Below are 16,657 nucleotides of genomic sequence, written 5' to 3'. Positions count from 1 at the left end.
TAGTTTTCTGGTCCCTGGGGCTCTCTACCTGAGAGAACATATACTCACCAGTGCTGTCATTGGAGCTGAGTAGATTTGGTGTTTCTGTCTAAGGGTCTGCCTGACAGGGTAGCCAGTATCCCCAGGAGAAAATAGCTCATAGCTCAAAATAACAAGGTATTTATTTCACAAGGAAACAACATATCTCAATTACAGATCCCAACATAAACAGAACAGAGGACCAAGAACTTTTAAATTAGCCAAATAATATATTAAAGGAGATAAGAAAAGATACTAGCAATGTGAAACAAGAACAAGAAAACATTTTTTAAAAACAAGCATTAAGCAAGTAATAATTGGGAAAAATAAAATACAATGCAATAGATGGGATAAAAGTGAAATGGATATAAATAAGGAAAATGGGATCAAATTGAAAGATCAGAATGAGGAAATCTCCCAATATGAAATAGGAATAGACAAGAAAAAATTAAATATGAAAGAAAAGCTAAGAGATGTATAGGATACAATTAGAATTTCACTACTCACATAATAGAAAAACAAGAAAGAAAAAAAAGAAAAAGAGGAAATATTTGAAGGAGAAAAAAAACAGAGATATTGAACAGGCGTAGACTACCAAAGAGGAAAGAGAAGGAAACCCATACCTAGATACACTATAGAGAAATTTAAGAATATCAAATATAAAGAGAAAATGTTAATGCTTCCAGAGCATAGCAAATAAATCAATAAATGAGACAAAATAGAATAATAAAAGATAATCAAAGAGAAGGCAGGAAAAGAAAAACAGAAGGAAAATGAATAGGTAGGGAAGTCAAAAACAAATACCAAAATGGGAAATTTAAACTCAGTGGTAACAATAGTCACAGTATATATACATAGTTGAAACAATACAGTTAAAAGGCAAAGGTTGTCAGAATGGACAAAAAGCAAAATCCCATTATATATTATATACAAGAAACCCATTTTAAATAAAAACATATAAACGTTTAAAGTCAAAGGTTAAAAAAAAGAAAAGAACAGGTAAAAATATACTAGGCTAACTGAAATAAAAAGAAAGTGGGAGTAGCTATTTTAATATCAACAAAGATTTTGGAGCAGAGTATTACCAGGGATAAAGAAGTTTCTCTAATCTAATAGAAGAGAAACATGGAAATTGACTGCACCTCTGCTACGCCCCAAGCCACGCCCACCAGCCAATCATAGCAATTATATGCCAATTAACCCAACCAACATGGCGGCCGGCAGCCACTGAGCTGGAGCAAGCAGGAGGCTTGGTTGCCCCGGTGATGGAGGAAGCCAAGCTTCCTGCCTGCCCTGGCCGGCTGTGGCCTTCGCTCAAGGCAACAAAGTTTCAATTATAGAAGATAAATAAATTCGAGATACCTGCTTCCAGCCAGTCTCCACTGAGAGCTTGGGTGGCTGGGGCTGTGGCCAGCCTGCAAACAGCCATCAGCCCCTCACCCAGGATGACCACACCCTCATGGGGTGAGGGTCCCCACTGGGGGGGGCTTGGTCATCCTGAAAACAACCATTGGCCACTCACCCAGACTGGCCAGGCACCCAGCAGGACCCACCCCCACCCTGAAGGGGGTGTGGCCAGCCTGAAAATGGCCCTCAGCCGCTCACCCAGGCTGGCCATACCCACATGGGGTGAGGGTCCCCACTGGGGGCCTTAGCCAGCCTGCAAACAGCCATCAGCCACTCACCCAGGCTGGCCAGGCACCCCAACGGGGACCCCCACCCTGAAGGGGCTGTGGCCAGCCTGCAAATAGCCATCAGCCCCTCACCCAGGCTGGCCACACCCTCATTCGGTGAAGGTCCCGCTGGGGGGCTTGGCCAGCCTGCAAACAGCCATCAGCCACTCACCTAGGCTGGCCAGGCACCCCAGCAGGACAACCGCCACCCTGAAGGGGCTATGGCCAGTCTGAAAATGGCCCTCAGCCCCTCACCCAGGCTGGCCAGGCACCCCAGTGGGACCCCCACCCTGATCCAGGACACCCTTCAGGGCAAACCAACCAGCCCCCACCCATGCACCAGGCCGCTATCCTATATAATAAAAGGGTAATATGCAAGTTGACCCTAATAGCAGAACGACTGGGAATAACTGGTCACTATGACACACACTGACCACCAGGGAGCAGACGCTCAATGAGGAGCTGCCCCCGATGGTCAGTGCACTCCCACATTGGGAGCTCTGCTCAGCCACAAGCCAGGCTGACGGCTGCCAGTACAGCGGTGATGGTAGGAGCCTCTCCTGCCTCCGCAGCAGCGCTAAGTATGCCTGACTGCGCTTAGACCTGCCCCCCACTGGCAAGTGAACATCCCCTGAGGGCTCCCAGGCTGCCAGAGGGATGTCTGACTGCCAGCTTAGGCCCAATCCCCTGGGGAGCGGGCCTAAGGCGGCAGGTGGTCATCCCCTGAGGGGTCCCAGACTGCGAGAAGGTACAGGCTGAGCTGAGGGACCCCCCCAAGTGCACAAATTTAGGTGCACTGGGCCTCTAGTCCTATCTAATAATAGACAAAGATGCAAATTGACTGTACCTTTGCTATGTCCACCATTGGCTAATCAGAGCAATATGCAAATTAACTGCCAACAAAGATGGTGGCTAATTGGCATATACCGGCTGGGAGCGAAGACTGAAGACACTGTAGAAGGAAGCCAAGCAACAGAGTCGAGGTAGCGGAGACGGGTGGGAGAGAAGCAGCAGAGAAGGGCGGGAGAGAAGCAGCAGAGACTGGCGGGGTAGGAGCGGCAGAGAAGGGCAGGGTAGGAGGGCAGAAACGGGTGGGGTAGGAACTGCAGAGATGGGAGCGAAGCCCTATTCTTGCAGGAATCTTCCTGCAATGGGCCTTTAGTTTTATAATAAAAAAGTAATAAATCCTAAACATCTATGTACCTAATAACAGAACTCCAAAAATACATAAAGCATAAACTAAGAAATTTGAAAAGGGAAAGACAGTAAAAGAATCAGTAATATATAATGAGATTGGTTTCAGTTTTGTATTGATTTGTTCTGTTTTATAATCAGCAGCACAGGGTGTAAAAGAGATAAAAGAATAGTATTTTCGAAGTATTGAAGAATAAAGAACATTGAACTGGAACTTTATATCCAGTCAAACTGTAAGATAAAAATGATGTATAATAAAAATATTTTCTAATCCACACACTGCTCAGAAATTTTGCCACATAAAGACAAACATTGAAAACTATCCTATATAATAAAAGCCTAGTGACCAAAACAGCAAATGACCAGAGACCAGAACAACCGTGGCCCCTCGCTCCAGCCGGCCCCACCCCTCAGCCTGGACCCTCACCCTGATCCAGGGCCCCCATCAGGGCAGGCTGGCCAGCCCCCACCCATGCACCAGGGCTCTATCCTATATAATAAAAGGGTAATATGCAAAATGACTCTAATGGCAGAATGACCAGAACAACCGCTCGACCACTCACTATGAGGTGCACTGACCACCTCTTGGTCCCTTTCCCTGGCTGGCAGGCTCCGATCGCCCGATGGTGAACAGGGAACTGGGGGTGGGTGGTGGGGGACACAGGTGGTGCCAGGCCAAGGCCCCCACCCCACCAGTCGCTCCACACACAGAGAACAACCCACAGCAGGGGTGTGGCCGGCAAGTGGGCGGGAACGGCAGACCTCTTGGTCCCTTCCCGCAGCCATCAGGCTCTGATCACCTGATGGTGAACGGGGAACTGGGGGTGGGTGGCAGCAGGGGGTGGAGCCGGCTTCAGGCAGCCTGGGAAGATGGCTCTGATCACAGGCCAGGCCTAGGGACTGTACCCGCATATGAATTTCATGCGCTGGGCCTCTAGTTACTAATAAGAGGAGCAAAATTTTAAAAGATGCTCTAACAAGTGTACAAAGTGAAAGTGATCAAATCAAAATTGATATAGTTTTTATTATCTATAAAACTACCTAATATTAAATAAAAAGAGAAAAACATACGTATAATAATAGGAAGTTAAATTCTGCATAGACTATTAACATCATAGATGTTAGGGGCAGGGTAAATCAAGGAATATGGGAGCATGTAAGTTCTTGTCTTTATTAAAGGAAAGATATAGATATAAACTTTTTAAAAGTAAGAAAGTATTAAAAACATAAAAGTGAGAAAAACTGAAATAAGAAATTAAGATGGTAGAAACAGTACAAATATATTTATAGTTGCAATAAATATGAACTAAATTCACCTACTAAATACCAAGATTTACATATTAGAATTAGACACATCTAAGCATAAAGACATGTGAAAGTTAAAATTTAAAGGATGGGGGAAATCTTAACAGTCTAATACTTACCAGAAAAAGTTGTATAGTTATATTAATATCTGACAACATAGTCTTTTAATTTTATTTTTTTAATCCTTACCCGAGAACATATTTATTTTTAAATTGATTTCAGAGAGAGGAAGGGAGAGGGAGAGAGAGAGAGAAAAATCAATAATGAGAGAGATTCATTGATTGGCTGCCTCCTGCATGTCCCCTATGTGGGACTGAGCCCACAATCTGGGCATGTGACCTGACTGGGAATCAAACCATGGTTCATGGGTCAGTGCTCAACCACTGAGCCACACAGGCTGGCAGACAACATAGTCTTAAGAATCAAAGGCATTATTAGGAATGGAAAGATCCCACATCATGATAAAAGATTAAATTTACCAAGAAGATATACTAATTTACTATTCCTTTTTTTCTAGAATGTTACTTTTTAATATATTTTTAATGATTTCAGAAAGGAACGGAGAGGGAGAGGGAAAGAGAGAGAGAAAAGAGAAACATCAATGATAAGAGAGAATCATTGATCAGCTGCCTCCTGCAGCCCCCTAGTGGGGATCAAGTCCACAAACCTGATCAGGAATCAAACTGTGATCTCCTGGTCTATAGGTCCAGGCTCAACCACTGAGCCATGCCAGCTGGGCGAGATATATCAATTTTAAACAAATATGTACCCAATAAAATATCTGCAAAATATATAAAGCAAAAATTTGGAAAACATTTAAAAAGGAATACATGAAGACATTATAAATCCACTATTATAGTGGGAGATTTCTGACATATTCCTTTAAATTATTGAGATGCCAGGAAAAGCTAGACCTAATGTTATATATAATGTGTGTGTAGACATCCATATATATATGAGAGAGAGTCAGAGACAGAGACAGAGAGAGGAGAGAGATTTGCCTCCCAAAATAGGAGAATACACATTTGTACACATATCAGACACTTACGAAACTTGATTAGGTACCATAACATAAAGAAAGCCTCAACAAATTTCAAGAAATAAGATTGTTATATACAATACAGGGGGGAGATATGTTATAAAATGCTCCTCAAACTCATGATTCCTGCTTGTCTCCCCCACTTTTTTTTTCTTCACAGAATGACTATTGACATACACATGGACTTTCCTTTTTAAAGAATTTATATTAACCCTCTAAGCATTCATTCTTGCTTGTTTTGAGGCTTCTGTCTTGATTCAATGGCATTTACTCTACAGGCTTTGGAAGCTTGCAAAGATGCTGGCTTGGTGAAATCTCTTGGTGTATCCAATTTTAACCGCAGGCAGCTGGAACTAATACTAAACAAACCAGGACTCAAATATAAGCCAGTCTCCAACCAGGTACAGTCTAACAAGAGGGTGGGACGTGGCAAAGGATTCCAATAGTTACTTAACATGAAGGACCCTGGGTTAGATGTCAGAAAGTTTTGTGGTCACTCTATGTAAGACCTTGGGTAAGTCTTTTAACTTCTTTCAACTTATGTCTCTTTTAAAATATATTTTTATTGATTTCAGAGAGGAAGGGGGGGGGAGAGAGAGAGAGAGAGAGAGAGAGAGAGAGAGAGAGAGAGAGAGACATCAATGATGAGAGAGAATCATTGATCAGCTGCCTCCTGCAAGCCCCACACTGGGGATTAAGCCTGCAACCTGGGCATGTGCCCTGACCGGGATTCAAACTGTGACCTCCTGATTCATAGGTCGATGCTCAACCACTCCGGCCGGGCTAAAAAAAGTTTTGAAAGATTAAATCAAAACAAAAATAACCCCCCAAAAATTTCGAAGAAAAATAATGAGAGGAACAAGACTTGCCAGATATTAAGACATATAGAGTATTTACAATAATGTAAGATTAGTGCAAGAACCAATAATACAGATAATTAGAAAATAACAGTCAGGCCCAAGTATAATAAAAACTTGATGTAAAATAAAGTAGCACAAACTAATGGCCAAAGGATGGATTTTTTAGTAAATGGTGTGGGGGAAATGACTAGTTATGTGGAAACAATATAGCTCTTTGCCTCATGTCATACTCCAAAAGGAATGTCCCTATGGTCTTAAGTTAAAGAGAAAAAGGAAGTCATTGTAAGACTACACAAGAATTTCAGTTTTCTGAAGCTATGGACAGAAATGGAAGCCATGGACAATTTATACAGAAAATGTTAAATTTAGTAGTATAAAAAGGTTAAATTTAAAAATATCAGAAGCAAAGAGCAAGAAGATATACATAATGATATTTTTAAATATAATAGAAAAAGTTTATATGCTTGTAAATTAAAAGTCTAATAAAAATGAGAGATTAAAAATGGCGGCAAAGGGAAGTATCTTTGAGCTCGCTTGAACACTATAAGCAAAGCTCACCCTCCAAGTTAAAAAAATTAGTTATCAAGACAAGAAGTTATCATTGAAATTAAATGGTGGCAGACATGTCCAAGGAATGTTGTGGGGATTTGGTCCCTTTATGGATCTTGTGATAGATGAATGTGTGGAGATGGCAACTGGTGGGCAACAGAACAATATTGGAATGGTGGTTAATACAAGGAAATAGTATCATCATGTTAGAAGCCTTGGAACGAGTATAAAGAATGGATGTAGTTACCAGAGAAATCAACTGCTTCCACATGTCCCCTCTCCACAGCACCTGTTTTACTACAATATAAAAATAGAGTTCTGTCCATTTTCACATTGAACTTTTATTAAATAAACTTTTGTATTGACTTAAAAAAAATGGTGGCAGAGTAAGTAAAAGGTGCACTGACACTCTCCCAGGACCAAACTGGAAATACAACTAAAATACAGAAAAACCACCCTGAAAAATCAACTGAAGACAAGCGGGAGAAAACCCTGATAACCAAGGACCAAAAGTGGAGACCTCATAGAGACTGGTAGGAAGTGCAGAGGTGCAAAAGGGCTAGCTGGGTTCCCACAGATAATAGCTGAAGGTCTGAAGAGCTATCTCAGCTGTGGGGAGTTCCCACTGAGAACTCTGGGATCTAAACACTAAGCTGGGATCCCCAGTCCAGAGAATCAGAACTGAGAAAGGTGCCCACAAAACATCTGGCTATGAAAAGCAGCAGGGCTCCTATCTGCCTGCCAGAGATGGCTGGAAATGCAGGCAACATCTTAAAGAGCCAAAACATCTTAAAGAGCATACCAGCACATTTCCCTTCCCCCTCTTCTTCCCTCTCAGGCATGCATCTCCTAAACTCTAAGGCACCCCATGAGACTTGCAATCAGGGGAGCAATGGCCAGAGGCAGCTCAACCTGGGCTAACCCCCTGAAACTGTTTCCAAAGCCCCCTTTTCTCTAATTTGTCTCATTGACAACTCCCAACCACTCACCTGCCTGCCTGCCTGATTGCCCCCTAACCACTCCCCTGCCAGCCTGATCGACACCTAACTGCTCCCTGCCGGCCCGATTGCCCCCAACTCCCTTCCCCTGCTGGCCTGGTCACCCCCAACTGCCTTCCCCGGTCGCCCACAACTGCCCTCCCTTTCAGGACTGGTCCCTCCCAACTGTCCTCCCCTGCTGGCCTGATCACCCACAACTGCCCTCCCCTGCTGGCCATCTTGTGATGGTCATCTTGTGTCCACATGGGGGTGGCCATCTTGTGTGTTGGAGTGATGGTCAATTTGCACATTACTCTTTTATTAGATAGGATGTTTGATTGCGAGAGACAGAGGGCTTCTGTGACATGTCACTTCTACTTACTAAGACTGTAATCTGAACATTGAGACTGTTTATTATGGAAATTGTATTTTCTAGGATGTTTATTATAAATAACTGATTCTGTTCACTTCAAGTTTGAAACTATGATAGGTACACAAAATTGAATGTTTCTCAATTATTTTAGAATTAACCTACAGATGGTGCCCTCACTAATCTAATTGTAATTAACCTCACTAGTATTTAAACAGTGTTAAGTTTCTTTGTTAGGAAAAATATTTAGAATTTGTCTCACTATCCATAATGCTTTTAAATGAATTTTATTTCAGGATTTTTTTAAAAACTATGTAAAATTGCATTCATCTACAAGGCCTTAATTTTGTGCTCTGCTCTCCAATTCAACCACATAGGTGGAATGCCATCCATATTTCACCCAGAGAAAACTCCTGGAATTTTGCCAACAGCATGACATTGTCATTGTTGCATATAGCCCTTTGGGGACTTCTAGGAATCCATTGTGGTAAGCATGTTGTACATCCCTTCAGAAAGTGTTGCCTTTGCTATAGAGTATGAAGCTAATGTGAATTATTTGATTGAAATGACTCTATTGTGCTGTGTAATCTTAAGAAAGTTACTTAAACTCTTCAGGTCATTCTCCATATATCCAAATTGAGCTAACAAAACCTTCCTCACTTAGATGTTATAAGAATTAATTATTCTATACTAGAGGCCCAGTGCACTATTACAGATATCCCTATCCCCCCTTTACCCACAGACCAAAGTAGAAATTTTTCTACTCTAATATGATTCCACGAGTCATACCTCTACTTATTCCACTTCAGGCTACCTGCCTTCTCACATATGCCTTCTTTCAGCCCAGCCCTCTCTGTAAGACACATCAAAAAATATTTACTTTCTCAAAAAGGCAGCAATATAAATTTGCATCTCTTGATCTTCCCACACTAAGAACAACTCTTCATTGAGGACTCGGCAATCACAGAAATTGCTTACAGGTGACCTGAAATGTCCTGGTAGGTTACCAGGTGAATGGGAAGACAGAGGAGGAGGATGGATTAACCACTGGTTCTCACTGATCTAGCTAAATATCATGCATGTTTTTATTTTTTTAAGGGTGAATGTATCTATCCCACCTTTGTTAAAGGATGAACTTCTAAACTCTTTGGGGAAAAAGTACAATAAGACTGCAGCTCAGGTTGCTTTGCGTTTCAATATCCAGCGAAGGATAGTTGTCATTCCTAAAAGCTTTAACCCTAAAAGGATCAAAGAAAACTTTCAGGTAAGAGAACTGCTTCTGAAAAATGTAAAAAGTAGGATATTTTTTATTTAAAGAATTTTCTGTTCAGATTAGTAAGAAACTTGTAATACCTTCATATTTTATTTTATACCAGCTCCCTGACCCACTCTGTCCATATCAGCGTTTAATTTTAGCTGAATTTGAGACTACTGCTAGCACTTTGGGGGTTGCTTTGCTGATTGTATTATATACGTACTTCAGAAATACAGTATTGTAGGTACTATTCCAGACCACCACAATAAAGCATGAATTGCAATAAAGTCACACAAATGCTTTGCTTTCCCAGAACATATAAAAGTTTTGTTTACACTATACTGCAGTCTATTAAGTGTGCAGTAGTATTATGTCTAAAAAGTGTACATACTTTAATTTAAAAATACTTTATTGCTAAAAAGTGCTAACTATCACTGGCGCTTTCAGCGAGTCGCAATCTTTTTGTTGGTGGAGGACCTTGCCTCAATGTTGATGGGCTACTGGTGGTTGCTGAAGGGTGGGGTGGCTGTGGCAATTTCGTAACATAAGAAAACAATGATATTTGCCATAATGGTTAACTCTTCCTTTCAAAAACAATTTCTCTGTCACGTGTGATGTTGTTTGATAGCCTTTTACCATAGACCTTCTTTCAAATTGGAGTTAATCCTCTCAGGCCCTGCTTTATGAACTAACTTTATGTAATAGTCTAAATCCTTTGTTGCCATTTCAACAATATCGACAGCATATTCACCAGGAGTAAGTTTCCTCTCAAGAAACCACTTTCTTTGCTCACCCATAAAAAGCAAATCCTCGTTCATTCAAGTTTTATCATAAGATTGCAGCAATTCAGTCACATCTTCAGGCTCCACTTCTGAATCTAGTTCTCTTGCTATTTCCACCACATTTGTGATTGCTTCCTCCACTGAAGTCTTGAACCCCTCAAAGTTATCAGTGAGGGTTGGAATCAACTTCTTCCAAACTCCTGTTAATGTTGATATTTCAGCCTCTTCTCATGAATCAGGACTGTTCTTAATGGCATCTAGAATGGTGGATCCTTCCAGAAGGTTTTCTATTTACTTTGCCCAGATCCATCAGAAGAATCTCTACTGATGGCAGCTATTGCCTTATAAGATATATTTATTTTTTAAAATGTATTTTTATTGGTTTCAGAGAGGAAAGGAGAGGGAGAGAGAGAAACGTCAATGATGAGAGGGAATCATTGATAAGCTGTCTTCTGCATGCTCCACACTGGGGATCAAGCCAGCAATCTTGACATGTGCCCTAACCGAAATCAAACCTGGGACCCTTCAGTCTGCAAGCTGACGCTCTACCCACTGAGCAAAACCAGCTAGGGCTGAAATATATTTCTTAAATAATAAGACTTGAAAGTCAAAATTACTCCTGGACCCATAAGCTGCAGAATGGATGTTGTGTTAGCAGGCCTGAAAACATTAATATCACTGTACATCTCCATCAGAGTTCTTGAGTGACTGGGTACATTGTCATATTTTGAAATAAATGTATTGTTTTTCTGAACAGATGTCAACAGTGGGCTCAAGAGAGGAAAGAATGCTAGACAGTTAGTTGTATCAATTGCTGACAGTATTTTAACACTTAACAAAAATACCTCATAGTAAAAAGTCTTTGACACTGTTTCAGCCATCTAATGAGAAAAAGAGAGTCACTAAATGACTAATGTGTAGACTCATCAAAAAAATTTTTTTAAAACAACAGCAAATTTTGAAGTACCTAAAACAAATGTGTGCATGTATTCAAAATTTTACTGTTCAGGCTGGCCAGTATTGCTCAATGGTTGAGCATTGACCTATGAACCAGGAGGTCATGGCTCAGTTCCTGGTCAGGGCACATGCCTGAGGTTGTGGGCTTGATCCCCAGTAGCGGGTGTGCAGGAGGCAGCCAATCAATGATTCTCTCTCATCATTGATCTTTCTGTCTCTGTCACCATTCCTCTCTGAAATCAATAAAAATATATATCTTTAATGATAAGAGAAATGATTGAGGACAAAACAAAGCAAATTAAAAGTTTTTTAAAAGTACAAAAGCAAATTTAGAGACAAGGGCTTATTTTTTAAGTGTACACAGGCTCTAGTCCAGAATCGAAAGTTCAGCATCTTATCCAGAAATAATAAGAATTCTTCAATCTTGGAATTTCAAATGTCCTGAACATACATTGTTTTGAAGCATTTGGAATTTCTTGCAAGATATCCCCAGCAGAATTGTTTTAAGACAAAGCGTAAAAGAGAATTCCTGCTCCACTTCCATTAGGTGGACCCCCAACGCTAATCCAACTTTTTTAAAGACATTTGCAGAGATGTTCATAAATCTTTGAAGGATTCCAACTGCTGTCCACACTCCCCGATTCCAAGCTTGACCCATTTTCTATCATTATAAATGTCTGTCTTTTATTTCTGTTATTTCAGATCTTTGACTTTTCTCTCACTGAAGAAGAAATGAAGAGCATCGAAGCCTTGAATAAAGATGTCCGCTTAGTGGATCTGCTCTTGTGAGTACTGGGGGATCCTTAATCAGGTACCACCCAGTGGTGTTAGATTGTCAAGTGTCACCAAGAGGGCTCTTATGAACCTGGACCTATATTCACAGAAAGTTCGAGGCTAAAGGCCACTGGGCAGTATATTCTGAATATTAAATCAATCTGGGTAAATTACAATCATTCTAAGAACTCCCTGTAAATCTACATTTTTATTTAAAAGAAGATTTCTGGCATTTATATCACATCTCATGACAGGTTAAGGCATGGCAGGCTAAAGACCTTAAGAATATTTAGTCATAGTGTACAAATAATATGATTCCAATTAATCCAATTGCACCACAATTATTCAAATACCATTTGTATTTCTTTACAAAAATCAAAGTAATGCAGGAATTAGAGCAAAGTTATCAACAAAAAACAATTCCTGGGACAGAGACATGGGAATGTAGTAGAAAGAGCATCAAGTTGAGAGCCAAGAAACTAGTTTTATTTATTTTATTTTATTTTATTTTATTTTATTTTATTTTATTTTATTAATTGTTGACACTATTACAGATATCCCTATCCCCCCTTTACCCACTTCCACCCAGCCCCAGACTCCCTGCCCCCTCTGGCCATCACCACACTGTTGTCTATATCCATGGGCTATGTATATATGTTCTTTGACTAATCAAGAAATTAGTTTTAGATGAATGCTTGCCTATAAGATTTGAAGCTTCTAGCTCCACCATTCTAGCTCCATCCATCCACAAATAAAATTCCTTCACTCCTACAAATGTTGCCAAATTCAGCTAATTCGTGAGGTAGCCCTTTATTCTCCAGATATTACAGGTCCTTGAAAATAAAAAGAGAATACACACACATGTTGTATATATACATACACGCAAATTTTTCTTCTTAATCATTCTTTATTAGTATTTCCATTTCTTCAGATCACCTGGATAGTCATCTTTTTTCAATCCTCTCTTTGAGTGAGCATTGATAAATGCTCATTAAAATAGTTCCTATAGTTTGGACACTTTGGGTCCCACTTTATTTCAAGAGTCAGAAACTGTTGTGACTACGTGAATGTCAAATTTCTGAATCCATTTCTGAATGAATAAAACAACTTCATAATGTGCATTTTCCAGGAGAAAACATTATCAACATCAAAAAGTACCACCTAATCTCAAGAATGAAAGAGTAAAAACAAACTCAGAAGTAAAAAACATATAGATATGAAGATAAATGATTTCTATTGAATAAATATCATTAAATTAAGAGATAGTAGGATGTAGTCAATTCACCAATGTACTGATTTTTTTTTCAGACAGTTAGTTTGTAATATTATTTTGTTTGACATTTGACGTACTTAATACCGAATTCTAGAAACAATGAAAAAGTAATTCATCACACCAGGGATAGAAAAATTATTGAGAAACAAAAATTAGGCCTCATGAGTAAAAAAAAAAAAAAGATTATTTAGGCACTTTGGGCCATGATTCCTTTTTGTTTTTTATCCAGTTAATCCTTGACTAGATTTCACAGCCTTTTTCTGTTTTAATTTATATTTTATTTTAATTTATAATTTAATTTTTTAAATTAAATCTTTATTGTTGAAAGTATTACATATGTCCCCTTTTGTCCCCATTAACTCCTTCCAGCCTGCCCCCAGGCCCCATCCCAGGCTATCACTACTCTATTGTCTGTGCCCATGTCCATGTATATATATATATATTTTTTTTTTTAAAGATATTTCTTTATTGATTTCAGAGAGGAAGGGAGAAGGAGAGAGAGGTAGAAACATCAATGATGAGAGAGAATCATTGATTGGCTGCCTCCTGCACACCCCCTACTGGGGAACGAGCCCGCAGCCCAGGCATGTGCCCTTGGCCGGAATCAAACCTGGGACCCTTCAGTCCGCAGGCTGCCGCTCTATCCACTGAGCCAAGCCAGCTAGGGCTGTATATTTTAATTGAAAGCTCATAGTACTTGTAGAGAACTGAGTCTTAGATGTGCTCCATGACAGGCGCGACACACACATACACACACACACACACACACACACACTCCAATCCTTTTAAAGACTGTTTCACCATTGCTATTTAAGAGATAGGTTCATCATCATCACTGTCATCATTATAGCAGAAACTTCCTTTGCTGGTCATCACCTTCTAGATCTCAAACTATCAACTCTCAGGAGGCCTAGTGAGAAGGGGGAGGAAGCACTGTACTGAGAAGAGGGTGACCTTGCTTGGTGACAGAGCTGTGAAGAGAAGTGCCTATGAGGTTCCGCTATCAGGACAGCAGAAGGGAGGGAGGAGTTGGAAAGAGGCAGGCTTCACTCACCTCCTGTGTTTTGGTTCTGAGCAAAATGTTGGTGTAGAGGCAACCAGCCCCCTCCATGCCCAAACACACACACTGAAACCTCCAGGGCTTTAGTAAAAGTGCTGGCTTGATAAAAACTGGGAGGAGGTGGGTAAGAAACCTAAGGAATGATTAACAGAGAGAGGGAGTGGTCGCTGAAATTGTCAGAAGATGCTAGTAACACATACAGCTGTGCGACTTTGGAATGAAAGTTTTTCCCTTGTTTTGGCAGGTGGTCTGATCATCCTGAATATCCATTCCATGAAGAATACTGACTTCAGAGACCTCCTGCACTTATTTTTCTCTGCGTGTGCACCATGACCTTTGGCTTGGTGCTTCCCCCACACGTGGAAGTGAAAAGGGTTTTACTATCCTCAGATGAAGTGGCGATGGGCTTAACTTCTGTATAAGAGAAGTGACTTTGACTTAGCTAAGTTGAAGAAAAAAATGTTTAAATCTGTTGAAATAATAGTTTGGAATTAAATAATTAAATTGTCAGCAACTCATAATGATTTGGTGGTTGTGGGTTTTCATCACTTTTTATTCATTTTACCCAGCTTTAGGGATGGACAACTGCTCGTTTTCTCTTGCACGCTTTAAAGGGCCTCAGCTTCCACATAACTGGTGATCACACTTACTGCCTATCACTCTTGTTCCCATGTATCATACAACCAGAATTATGCAAAATGGCTTGAGACTATCAACATACACAAATAAAACCCTGTATTATTAGATGGTCCAAAGATAACAATTTTAAAAGAAGGCATTTGAAAAGCAGGCTTTCAGAATATTGAAAAAGGCTTTCTAAAATTATTATACATAAGACTTTTACAATGTTATTGGGATAATTATGTAAATTTCAACATAGCAAGTTCCAAAGATCACTGGTAATTTTACTCTAAGTTTTTGTAATTGAATAAGAAGATTATTAGAATTCTGCAATAGAAATATATCTATTTTCAATTCAACTAAAGCAATATATTTTATTCATTCACATTAGGTCACTTTCACAGAGCAAGAGAGGTCTTTAAAAAGTATTTGTCCAAACCAATTGCTTATATATGATCATCAATGACCTGAAAATATACACTTCTGAGAAATTATCCTTTTTAAAAAAATTGATCTTTACTCATTATTGCCACTGTTTCCAATATTAATACTTATAATGCTGTGCATTAGAAAATATTTTGTTCACAAAAATTAATAAACTATGATGATTTGCTCCACCACATGGATCTCCATTTTGTTATGGGGGTAGGGAGCTAATCATATGAATTCAATTCAATTGAAAAAACCGTGATCAAGTTCCTATTGCACATTTAGCACTGGGAAGAGAGGGAAGAAAAAGGAGAATAGAAATGAAAATAAAAGAACAGAAATTTGAATCCTGATCTCTATTGTCAAATCACTTCAAAGTATTTTGAGGGGTCTGGGGTGGGGAAGGGACTACACATATCATATCATTTTTTAACATTGATTTCTAGAGAGGAAGGGAGAGGCAGAGAGAGAGAGAGAGAGAAAGAGAGAGAGAGAGATCAATGTGAGAATGAAACATCAATCAGCTGCCTCCTACATGCACCCTAATTTGGGATAGAGCCCGCAACCCAAGCATGTGCCCCAACAGAGAATCAAACTGACGACCTCTTGTTCAAGGGACGAAGCTCAACCAACTGAGCCACACTAGCCAGGGCTCAAACCATTTTTTAAAAACAGGCATTGGAAAAAGATCCCCACTATTACTCAGGGAAAAAATATAAATTCCTAAAGATTGGAAGTGGGGGATCCTCAGTCATAACAGACCCCGGGGACAGAAAACAGGAAAGTCAGGAAAGACTGAAGGTCTGATAGGAGCTTCTGTGTGTCACTTCTCCCTCCACTCTCACTCTTCTCAAGCTCCCCATTTATTTTGGGGTGAATTGCATCCCCAAAAGTTATATGTTGAAGTCCTAGCTCCCTGCACCTCAGAATGTGACCTTATTTCAAAATAAGGTCACTGCAGATGTAAATAGTTATGATGAGGTTGTTAGGGTGGACCTTAATCCAATATGGGACTGGTATCCTTATAAAAAGGGGAAATCTGGACACAGATACTCAAACAGGAAGAATGCCATGTGCAGATAAAGGCAGAGATCTGGGTGATGCTTTTACAATAAAGGAACCTCAGAGATTTACAGCAACCTACAAGAAACTCAGTAAGAGGCATGGGCCAGATTCTCCCTCAGAGCCCCTAGAAAGAACCAACTTTGCTGGACGTCTGGCCTCCAGAACTGAGATAATAAATTTTTGTTATGTATGGCTCAGTTGAGCATCATCCTGTGCACCAAAAGGTTGCTGGTTCAATTCCTGGCTGATGTGGCTCAGTTGGTTGAGCATCAACCAGTGCACCAAAAGATTGCCGGTTTGATTCCTGGTCAGGACACATGGCCAGGTTTGCCTCTCTCCGCCCCCCCCCCCCCATTTATCTCTAAAAAAATCAATAAAACATATTTTAAAATAAAGAAATTTTTGTTGTGTATGTCTCCCGGTTTGTGGCACTTTATTACAGCAGCCCTAGCAAAC

The 16,657-nt window shown here is 40.1% G+C and overlaps 1 protein-coding gene and 1 pseudogene across 3 annotated transcripts in view; both read left to right on the top strand.

The window, feature by feature from the left end:
• LOC102430721 (3-oxo-5-beta-steroid 4-dehydrogenase) overlaps nt 1–15,416 on the top strand; it is a 36,207-nt gene extending 20,791 nt beyond the window's left edge. The window contains exons 5-9 of one of the 3 annotated variants that reach the window (XM_023753499.1): nt 5,508–5,630; nt 8,363–8,472; nt 9,084–9,249; nt 11,682–11,764; nt 14,331–15,416. In XM_023753499.1, coding sequence (XP_023609267.1) covers nt 5,508–5,630; nt 8,363–8,472; nt 9,084–9,249; nt 11,682–11,764; nt 14,331–14,373 — 525 coding nt within the window. In that variant the 3' untranslated portion in view covers nt 14,374–15,416. The remainder of the gene's footprint in view (nt 1–5,507; nt 5,631–8,362; nt 8,473–9,083; nt 9,250–11,681; nt 11,765–14,330) is intronic. The other 2 variants (XM_006088303.3, XM_006088304.3) reach the window with 2 other exon arrangements.
• On the top strand, nt 6,283–6,868 carry LOC111825908 (annotated as a pseudogene).
• Nucleotides 15,417–16,657: the final 1,241 nt, after the last annotated feature.

The sequence above is a fragment of the Myotis lucifugus genome, unplaced genomic scaffold (assembly GCF_000147115.1).
Source record: "Myotis lucifugus unplaced genomic scaffold, Myoluc2.0 scaffold_46, whole genome shotgun sequence".
In the NCBI taxonomy this organism is placed as follows: domain Eukaryota; kingdom Metazoa; phylum Chordata; class Mammalia; order Chiroptera; family Vespertilionidae; genus Myotis; species Myotis lucifugus.
Note: the sequence above shows the minus strand (reverse complement) of the source record. Positions and strands in the feature narration are given on the sequence as shown.